Consider the following 11451-nt stretch of genomic DNA (forward strand, 5'->3'; position numbering starts at 1 on the left):
AGAGAAAAGAAAAGCTTAAAGGAGAAGTCCGGTGAAAAATTTTATTAAAGTATTGTATTGCCCCCCAAAAGTTATAGAAATCACCAATATATACATAAAGTGCTTTTTCCCTGCACTTACTACTACTTCAAGGCTTCACTTCCTGGATAACATGGTGATGTCACTTCCTGTATAACATGGTGATGTCACTTCCTAGATAAAATGGTGATGTCCCGCCCCGACTCCCAGAGCTTTGCGGGCTGTGGCTGCTGGAGAGGATGATGACAGGGGGACACTGGAGGGACACTGAGTATCCCTCTGCCATCATCCTCTCCAGCAGCCACACCCTGCACAGCTCTGGGAGTCGGCGCATGACATCACCATGTTATCCAGGAAGTGACATCACCATGTTATCCAGGAAGTGACATCACCATTTTATCCAGGAAGTGACATTACCATTTTATCCAGAAAGTGACATCACCATGTTATCAAGGAAGTGACATCACCATGTTATCCAGGAAGCGAAGCCTTGATGCAGAAGGAAAAAAGCACTTTATGTGCATTTTCCGTAATAAGTGTATATTGGTGATTTCTATAACTTTTGGGGGGGCAATACAATACAATACATTTATATAATTTTTCCATAAATGTGCATGAGCTAACTTTTCCTTTAACTTGCCCGAATCCTCCACCACCATGGGTGGGATGTACATGTCCAAGGCTTATGTGAGAGTTGGAAATGGTTAATTAGTTTAGATGAGGTAAATGTCGTCTTGACCAGGTTTTATGTTTGTATCGGGGCGAGATGACATTCTCAAGGAAGAGGAGGAATAGTCCAACTGTCACCAAGATGTTCTCTCCGTTATAGAATAAGCCCTTCCATCTTTGGTTGTGGTGGAATGAACCAATGCCATGAGGACAGTCTCAATGTCCATGGCTATAATGAAACTACTGTCATTATTCCAAGTTTTCTCCTGAAACAAGTGAATCTGGATCTTGTACAGTTTCTAGATCCCAAAGAGATGCTATACTTAATGGTTGCACAAGTTCTCCATCCATTTTGGTATCTTGAGTATTCTTGTTCTTTGACCTTAAGTCAATATTATCTGACAGTCCATCCTGCATCTCATTGACCGTCTCCACCATCATTCCACCATGGCTCGGAATAGCTGTGTGTAGTTGGCCAGCTCCTTTGTCCAACACTGAAGTTCCTGCATACTGGGTAAGTTTGGGTACTGAATGGCTGCTGTCTTGGTGGCCATGGCTAAGTTCTTGAGTAGGCTGCAGAGCTTACTACTCTTGCACAGAATATCACTGCGGACTTCATTGGCCTTGACGTCTTGGCAGAGAAGGTCCACCAGTTTCTGCCCGACCATAATGATGAGCTTTCCATGGGTGATGAAGACTTCAGGGGTCTCATTTTTGGTGAGGCTGTCTTCAAAAACACGGATTGCCTTCTGGAGGGCGCCGAAGTAAAGGTAGCAGTGCTCAGAGAGTGCAATCTTCTTGACTGGATGTGGTGATTTCGGGGCCTCTGGTTTGGTTGTGAGGACTGTGGGCTTCTGAGGGTAGAAATAGAGGGATTTAAGCTTTATTATACTTCTTATTTAGTAATTATATCAATGATAACCACAAAACGTATACTAGCCATACACATAACATATGTTTTGGCCAAATCTGGCAATTTTGTCAGGACTAGTTAACCATTTTATGTGTACAGGACCTTCTGATTCTCTCCCAGTGGCAGAGAGAGAGGGGATGTGCTAGATTCCAGGGAAATAGTCTGATAGTGGCCTGATACCATCTGTCCATACATAAAAGAGATGTTGGGGGCCCTTTAGGATGAGTCCACAACATCTCTACAACATGACAAAAGTTTTTTTTTAAATAGCTGCTCATTTAAACTCAATGGGGGAGATTTATCAAAGGGTGTAAAATTTAGACTGGTGCAAAGTGGCCACAGCAACCAATCACAGCTCAGCGTCCAGCTCTGGTGAAAGGAAAGCTGAGCTGTGATTGGTCGCTGTGGGCAGTTTGCACCAGTCTAAATTTTAAACCCTTTGATAAATCTCCCCCAATGGGACAGTCAGATCTTACATAACCCGAACTTACTTTGCAAGAGCCGGCATCACTTTTATTTTCAGGGTCATCGCTTGACAATATCCTGGAGTCAGGTTTCATCCATCCTTTTCTCTAAAATTAAACAGAACCTGATCAAGATCGAAAAAAAAATCTTATATTGAAACACTAATGTCTGTATTATATCCTATATTCCCGTTATATTAGCCTCCAAGGGGAGCCGTTCCAATGATGCCTATATTTAGTGTTCATGTTTTGTCATCATCTATGTCACATGACTTGTAATGACACAGCACACCAAATGGTTGTTTGAAGTACTGCAGCCTAAGTAAGTTTTTACATAAAAAAAAACCCCTAAAGAAACATAGCAGATTGTCGGCAGAAAAAGATCCCTGGGTCCATCTAGTCGGCCCATTTAGTACTTGTCTTCTCATTATCTTAGGATAGATACATGTATATACCAGGCAGGTTTACATTCTGTTATTGTAGATTTACCAACCATATCTGCTGAAAGTTTGTTCCAAGTATCTACTACTCTTTTAGTACAGTAAAATTTTCTCCCGTTGCTTCTGATCTTTCTCCCAACTAACCTCTCACTGTGTCCTCATCTTGTTCTTGAGTTCAGGTTCCCTCCTGAATCTTATTTAGTCCTTTAACATATTTCGATCATGGCCCCCTTTCTCTTCTTTCCACCAGACTATATAGATTCAAATCCTTAAAGTGATACTGTCCCCCCTTTCTGGATGAGGACTTCTGTACACAGTTGTAAAGCCTAAATTCTGCAGTTTTCATACCTTACTGTATAATAGATTTCTTGGTGTTTGGTCCAGTGTAAAATGCTTTTTATCGTTGGTGGATTGTACCACCTGGCCGGGGGTTCATGGCAACAGTGCCACTTGGCCCCACCCACATTTGCACCGTAGGCCCTGCCCTCCGTGACGGTTTTGCTGTCTAGGACCCGCCCTCTCCACAGCCATTGGAATTGGTCAACCTAGATGACACCGAGGGGCGGGGCCTATGCTGCCAATGTGGGCAGTGCTGCAGCTGTGAAATACAGTGGTACCTTGGTTCTCAAACTCACTCAGTTCCCAAACATTTTTCGGGCGCCAACTCTTAAAGTACTTGGTATCTGAACATTTCTGCGCAGGGCCGCCGATAGGGCAGTACAACTGGTACTGCCGTATGGGGCCCGGACCCTAAGAGACATGGGGGGGGGCCCGCCGGCCGCCGCCCCCCATCCGCTACGCTAGGGGGGCCCGCACAGCCCCCCTGCCACTTGTCTCTGAACATCCCGAGAAGCTGCGGCCGCGCAGCTTCTCGGGATGCACAGATCGCTTTGATGTTCCGCCTGCACATTGAGCACAGTGAGCGGGCGGAACATTAAAGCGATCAGAATACAGGAGCAGGACCTGTCAGCGTCCTCCTCCTGTATTCCCTCCCATAGGCTGCCGGCACTTCATACCAGCAGCCTATGGGAGGCCGGGACGTGACCTCTCCGGCAGGCGTGATCATGTGACGTCATCACGCCTGCCGGAAATCCCGTCCCTGCGGCTCGCAAGATGGAGCCCGAAGAGGAGGAGGAGGAAGAGCTGCTGCCTGCACAGCGCGGATTAGGTGAGTAGGATGTTTGTTTTTTTAGGGGCACCTCTAGGGGCATTATTAGTATATGGGGGCACCTCTGGGGGCATTATTAGTGTATGGGGGCACCTCTGGGGGCATTATTAGTATATGGGGGCACCTCTGGGGGCATTATTAGTGTATGGGGGCATTATTAGTATATGGGGGGCACCTCTGGAGGCATTATTAGTATATAGGGGCACCTCCGGGGGCATTATTAGTATATGGGGGCACCTCTGGGGGCATTATTAGTGTATGGGGGCACCTCTGGGGGCATTATTAGTATATGGGGGCACCTCTGGGGGCATTATTAGTTCATGGGGGGCACCTCTGGGGGCATTATTAGTATATGGGGGCATTATTAGTGTATGGGGGCACCTCTGGGGGCATTATTGGTGTATGGGGGCACCTCTGGGGGCATTATTAATATATGGGGGCACCTCTGGGGGCATTATTAGTATATGGGGGCACCTCTGGGGGCATTATTATTGTATGGGGGCACCTCTGGGGGCATTATTAGTTCATGGGGGCACCTCTGGGGGCATTATTAGCTCATGGGGGCACCTCTGGGGGCATTATTAGCTCATGGGGGCACCTCTGGGGGCATTATTAGTTCATGGGGGCACCTCTGGGGGCATTATTAGCTCATGGGGGCACAGCAGGGGATCCTACATACAGGGGGCACAGCAGGGAATCCTACATACAGGGGGCACAGCAGGGAATCCTACATACAGGGGGCACAGCAGGGGATCCTACATACAGGGGGCACAGCAGGGAATCCTACATACAGGGGGCACAGCAGGGGATCCTACATACAGGGGGCACAGCAGGGGATCCTACATACAGGGGGCACAGCAGGGGAAGCTACATACAGGGGGCACAGCAGGGGATCCTACATACAGGGGGCACAGCAGGGGATCCTACATACAGGGGGCATCCCACACAGCGCAGTTACTATGGAGCCTACAGGAGGGAGAAAGGGAAGGAAGTTGCTAGAAATGTGCGAAGCCTAAATTGTTTGTCTCGCAGGTTCTGAAAAGATGAAACATATCTGGAAGGAATCATCATGGAGGTCTGGGCCAGATGGAGAGGAAAAGGGAAAGTGACGCCTCCGATCAAAGAAGACGTCACCTGTCAGTCACTGTATGACACTTTTCTTATTTTGTAGAACATTATTTAGTAGGGCGCCCCGAGGTGACAGCTACTACATTATCTGTACTCAGAGATATCACTGTGTTATCTGTGCTGTTACATAGGACTGCAGGTGACTACTACATTATCTGTACTCAGAGATATCACTGTGTTACCTGTGCTGTTACATAGGACTGCAGGTGACATCTACATTATCTGTACTCTGAGATATCACTGTGTTATCTGTGGTGTTACATAGGACTGCAGGTGACTACTACATTATCTGTACTCAGAGATATCACTGTGTTATCTGTGGTGTTACATAGGACTGCAGGTGACATCTACATTATCTGTACTCAGAGATATCACTGTGTTATCTGTGCTGTTACATAGGACTGCAGGTGACTACTACATTATCTGTACTCAGAGATATCACTGTGTTATCTGTGGTGTTACATAGGACTGCAGGTGACATCTACATTATCTGTACTCAGAGATATCACTGCGTTATCTGTGGTGTTACATAGGACTGCAGGTGACATCTACATTATCTGTACTCAGAGATATCACTGTGTTATCTGTGCTGTTACACAGGACTGCAGGTGACAGCTACTACATTATCTGTACTCAGAGATATCACTGTGTTATCTGTGCTGTTACACAGGACTGCAGGTGACAGCTACTACATTATCTGTACTCAGAGATATCGCTGTGTTATCTGTGGTGTTACATAGGACTGCAGGGGACATCTACTACATTATCTGTACTCAGAGATATCACTGTGTTATCTGTGCTGTTACATAGGACTGCAGGTGACATCTACATTATCTGTACTCAGAGGGATATCACTGTGTTATCTGTGCTGTTACATAGGACTGCAGGTGACTACTACATTATCTGTACTCAGAGGGATATCACTGTGTTATCTGTGCTGTTACATAGGACTGCAGGTGACATCTACTACATGATCTATACTCAGAGATATCACTGTGTTATATGGTGTTACATAGGACTGCAGGTGATATCAGGTCATTTCTCCAGGTTGCAGAAGTTCAAACTTTATCGTGCCCTGGTGTCTGTATACATGTGTGCTGGTGTCTGTATGTGTGTATACATGTGTGCTGGTGTCTGTATACATGTGTGCTGGTGTCTGTATACATGTGTGCTGGTGTCTGTATGTCTGTATACATGTGTGCTGGTGTCTGTGTACATGTGTGCTGGTGTCTGTATACATGTGTGCTGGTGTCTGTATGTCTGTATACATGTGTGCTGGTGTCTGTATGTGTGTATACATGTGTGCTGGTGTCTGTATACATGTGTGCTGGTGTCTGTGTGTGAGATCAATTCTAGAGAACTGGCTCATATACCCCATTTTCCCCAGTGGCTTAAAATACAACCTCTGTTACACAGTCATAAAATTGTAGAAACTAAATGTGAACAAGGTGCAATTCAAATAGACACTTACTTGTATAGCTGCCTCTTGTGCTCTGTATGCAGTGCATTATATTCACCCCTGCAACGTACAATTTATAGCGTGTCTACAAGCCCAGCGGGGCTCATTATGATGGAGACTAAAACTTATACAAGAGTGGGGTAGGGGTTCCCCTGTATTCAGAATGCTGGTGAGTGCTCGGCAATGCCCCATCTGGGATTATTGAATTTCGAGGGTCTATGCAGAGCAGGATAAAGACACCTCTGCTGCACAAACAGGATCTCCTAGAAAGCGTTCTCACCGCCATGTATTCGCTATCACTGGCTTGGGTGAGCTAAACTAGTCTGCCTGGGGGGTGTGTGATTTGTATATGCTCACTAACATGGAACAGCCTCATTATATTAGCCTTATCAACATATTCTATGTTAGTGAGCATACCGGGGGGGGGGGGGGGGAGATATTGGTGAACATATACAAATCACACAGCCCCCCAGACCCTCGAAATTCAATAACCCCAAACGGGGCATTGCCTAGTACTCATGTACAGCATTCTGAATACAGGGGACCCCCTACCCCACTCTTGTATAAGTTTTAGTCTCCATCATAATGAGCCCCGCTGGGCTTGTAGACACGCTATAAATTGTACGTTGCAGGGGTGAATATAATGCACTGCATACAGAGCACAAGAGGCAGCTATACAAGTAAGTGTCTGTATGGGGACATTTACATTGCACCTTGTTCACATTTAGTTTCTACAATTGTATAACTGTATAACAGAGGTTACATTTTAAGCCACTGGGGAAAATGGGGAATATGAGCCAGTTCTCTAGAATTGATCTGAACCAAATTATACCTCCCAGCAAGGCGTGGGGCCAACACACTATTTTTTTTTTTTATTAATGTGGGGGGCCCAGACACTTTGGTTGCATGGGGCCCCGAAATTCCTGATGGCGGCCCTGTTTCTGCGAGCGTGGATGGTGGGTTGTACCTGGCGAGTTAAGCAGTGGTGAGGCTTCTGGAGTGCATATACAGTGCAGTAGTAGTACAGGCAGTGCACCACCATCTCCCATCCTGTACTGTATAAGACTATTGGAGTGCATATACAGCACAGTAGTAGTACAGGCAGTGCACCACCATCTCCCATCCTGTATAAGACTGCTGGAGTGTATATACAGCACAGTAGTAGTACAGGCAGTGCACCACCATCTCCCATCCTGTATAAGACTGCTGGAGTGTATATACAGCACAGTAGTAGTACAGGCAGTGCACCACCATCTCACATCCTGTACTGTATAAGACTGCTGGAGAGCATATACAGTGCAGTAGTAGTACAGTCAGTGCACGACCATCTCCATCCTGTACTGTATAAGACTGCTGGAGTGTATATACAGCACAGTAGTAGTACAGGCAGTGCACCACCATCTCCCATCCTGTACTGTATAAGACTGCTGGAGTGTATATACAGCACAGTAGTAGTACAGGCAGTGCACCACCATCTCCCATCCTGTACTGTATAAGACTGCTGGAGTGCATATACAGCACAGTAGTAGTACAGGCAGTGCACCACCATCTGATATATGTTACAGAGCTGGGATGGGGGACACTCTAGTAAAGGATGAATGAGGAGTTTGTGACTACTTTACTATAATTTCTGGTTTTGTTCAATGTTTCTTGTGTATAATGTCCTGTACAGTATATATAGTGCTGCTCTGTAATGTCCTGTACAGTATATAGTGCTGCTCTGTAATGTCCTGTACAGTATATAGTGCTGCTCTGTAATGTCCTGTACAGTATATATAGTGCTGCTCTGTAATGTCCTGTACAGTATATATAGTGCTGCTCTGTAATGTACAGTATATAGTGCTGTTCTGTAATGTCCTGTACAGTATATATAGTGCTGCTCTTTAATGTCCTGTACAGTATAGGAGTACAGGGTGCAGTATAGGAGTATAGGGTGCAGTATAGGAGTACAGGGTGCAGTATAGGAGTACAGGGTGCAGTATAGGAGTATAGGGTGCAGTATAGGAGTATAGGGTGCAGTATAGGAGTATAGGGTGCAGTATAGGAGGAGTATAGGGTGCAGTATAGGAGTATAGGGTGCAGTATAGGAGTACAGGGTGCAGTATAGGAGTACAGGGTGCAGTATAGGAGTATAGGGTGCAGTATAGGAGTACAGGGTGCAGTATAGGAGTACAGGGTGCAGTATAGGAGTACAGGGTGCAGTATAGGAGTACAGGGTGCAGTATAGGAGTACAGGGTGCAGTATAGGAGTACAGGGTGCAGTATAGGAGTACATGGTGCAGTATAGGGTGTAGTATAGGAGTATAGGGTGCAGTATAGGAGTACAGGGTGCAGTATAGGAGTACATGGTGCAGTATAGGAGTATAGGGTGCAGTATAGGAGTATAGGGTGTAGTATAGGAGTATAGGGTGCAGTATAGGAGTATAGGGTGCGGTATAGGAGTATAGGGTGCGGTATAGGAGTATAGGGTGCAGTATAGGAGTATAGGGTGCAGTATAGGAGTATAGGGTGCAGTATAGGAGTACATGGTGCAGTATAGGAGTATAGGGTGCAGTATAGGAGTACAGGGTGTAGTATAGGAGTACAGGGTGTAGTATAGGAGTATAGGGTGCAGTATAGGAGTATAGGGTGCGGTATAGGAGTATAGGGTGCAGTATAGGAGTACAGGGTGCGGTATAGGAGTATAGGGTGCAGTATAGGAGTATAGGGTGCGGTATAGGAGGAGTATAGGGTGCGGTATAGGAGTATAGGGTGCAGTATAGGAGTATAGAGTGCAGTATAGGAGTATAGGGTGCAGTATAGGAGTATAGGGTGCAGTATAGGAGTACATGGTGCAGTATAGGAGTACATGGTGCAGTATAGGAGTACAGGGTGCAGTATAGGAGTACAGGGTGCAGTATAGGAGTACAGGGTGCAGTATAGGAGTACAGGGTGCAGTATAGGAGTATAGGGTGCAGTATAGGAGTATAGGGTGCAGTATAGGAGGAGTATAGGGTGCAGTATAGGAGGAGTATAGGGTGCAGTATAGGAGGAGTATAGGGTGCAGTATAGGAGTATAGGGTGCAGTATAGGAGGAGTATAGGGTGCAGTATAGGAGGAGTATAGGGTGCAGTATAGGAGTACAGGGTGTAGTATAGGAGTATAGGGTGCAGTATAGGAGTATAGGGTGCAGTATAGGAGTATAGGGTGCGGTATAGGAGTATAGGGTGCAGTATAGGAGTATAGGGTGCAGTATAGGAGTATAGGGTGCGGTATAGGAGGAGTATAGGGTGCGGTATAGGAGTATAGGGTGCGGTATAGGAGTATAGGGTGCAGTATAGGAGTATAGAGTGCAGTATAGGAGTATAGGGTGTAGTATAGGAGTATAGGGTGCGGTATAGGAGTATAGGGTGCGGTATAGGAGGAGTATAGGGTGCGGTATAGGAGTATAGGGTGCAGTATAGGAGTATAGAGTGCAGTATAGGAGGAGTATAGGGTGCAGTATAGGAGTATAGGGTGTAGTATAGGAGTATAGGGTGCAGTATAGGAGTACAGGGTGCAGTATAGGAGTACAGGGTGCAGTATAGGAGTACAGGGTGCAGTATAGGAGTATAGGGTGCAGTATAGGAGTACAGGGTGCAGTATAGGAGTACAGGGTGCAGTATAGGAGTACAGGGTGCAGTATAGGAGTACAGGGTGCAGTATAGGAGTACAGGGTGCAGTATAGGAGTATAGGGTGCAGTATAGGAGTACAGGGTGCAGTATAGGAGTACAGGGTGCAGTATAGGAGTATAGGGTGCAGTATAGGAGTATAGGGTGCAGTATAGGAGGAGTATAGGGTGCGGTATAGGAGTACAGGGTGCAGTATAGGAGTATAGGGTGCAGTATAGGAGTATAGGGTGCAGTATAGGAGTATAGGGTGCAGTATAGGAGGAGTATAGGGTGCAGTATAGGAGGAGTATAGGGTGCAGTATAGGAGTATAGGGTGCAGTATAGGAGGAGTATAGGGTGCAGTATAGGAGGAGTATAGGGTGCGGTATAGGAGTACAGGGTGTAGTATAGGAGTACAGGGTGTAGTATAGGAGTATAGGGTGCAGTATAGGAGTATAGGGTGCAGTATAGGAGGAGTATAGGGTGCGGTATAGGAGTACAGGGTGTAGTATAGGAGTACAGGGTGTAGTATAGGAGTATAGGGTGCAGTATAGGAGTATAGGGTGCGGTATAGGAGGAGTATAGGGTGCGGTATAGGAGTATAGGGTGCAGTATAGGAGTATAGGGTGCAGTATAGGAGTATAGAGTGCAGTATAGGAGTATAGAGTGCAGTATAGGAGTATAGGGTGCAGTATAGGAGTATAGGGTGCAGTATAGGAGTATAGGGTGCGGTATAGGAGGAGTATAGGGTGCGGTATAGGAGTATAGGGTGCAGTATAGGAGTATAGAGTGCAGTATAGGAGTATAGGGTGCAATATAGGAGTATAGGGTGCAGTATAGGAGGAGTATAGGGTGCGGTATAGGAGTACAGGGTGTAGTATAGGAGTATAGGGTGCAGTATAGGAGTACAGGGTGTAGTATAGGAGTATAGGGTGCAGTATAGGAGTATAGGGTGCAGTATAGGAGTATAGGGTGCGGTATAGGAGTATAGGGTGCAGTATAGGAGTATAGGGTGTAGTATAGGAGTATAGGGTGCAGTATAGGAGTATAGGGTGCGGTATAGGAGGAGTATAGGGTGCGGTATAGGAGGAGTATAGGGTGCGGTATAGGGTGTGGTATAGGAGTATAGGGTGCGGTATAGGAGTATAGGGTGCGGTATAGGAGTATAGGGTGCAGTATAGGATTGCACGCAGTAAGTTTTTATGTCAAACCATAAACACTGGTGGTCACTGGAACCTAGATTTTCTTCCACTCTAACTTTAGACACTCGATCCCCATTAGTAAATCCTAAATTTAGAATGTTCTCTCTTCTGGTTGGTGACCTCAGAAGCGGTTTTAGAGATGCCTCTTTACCGTGACTGTACTATTTATTAGTATAAAAGTATTTACCTTTTCCTCAGGACTTGTCTTATTTTCGAGCTGCCGCATCGGAGACAATTTCTGCATTTTCTCAAAATCCTCTTTTTTCTGAGAAATAAGAAGAAAATACATTAAAATGTTTTCCAGTTTGCCACCTTTAGTCAAGTGATCCCCAAATGTCGGTCACAGTGACGATGGGAAAA

General features: G+C 45.9%; 1 protein-coding gene across 3 annotated transcripts in view; it reads right to left on the reverse strand.

Moving 5' to 3' along the window:
* Window positions 1-300: 300 nt before the first annotated feature.
* The window catches only part of CASS4 (Cas scaffold protein family member 4), an 86558-nt gene continuing 75407 nt past the window's right edge, over window positions 301-11451 (reverse strand). For all 3 annotated transcript variants that reach the window (XM_069953094.1, XM_069953092.1, XM_069953095.1), the window contains 3 exons: window positions 11279-11356; window positions 2092-2172; window positions 301-1541 (listed from right to left, as the gene is read on the reverse strand). In XM_069953094.1, the coding sequence (XP_069809195.1) occupies window positions 1125-1541; window positions 2092-2172; window positions 11279-11356 (576 nt within the window). In that variant the 3' untranslated portion in view covers window positions 301-1124. The remainder of the gene's footprint in view (window positions 1542-2091; window positions 2173-11278; window positions 11357-11451) is intronic.

Source organism: Dendropsophus ebraccatus, chromosome 14 (genome assembly GCF_027789765.1).
Source record: "Dendropsophus ebraccatus isolate aDenEbr1 chromosome 14, aDenEbr1.pat, whole genome shotgun sequence".
In the NCBI taxonomy this organism is placed as follows: Eukaryota; Metazoa; Chordata; class Amphibia; order Anura; family Hylidae; genus Dendropsophus; species Dendropsophus ebraccatus.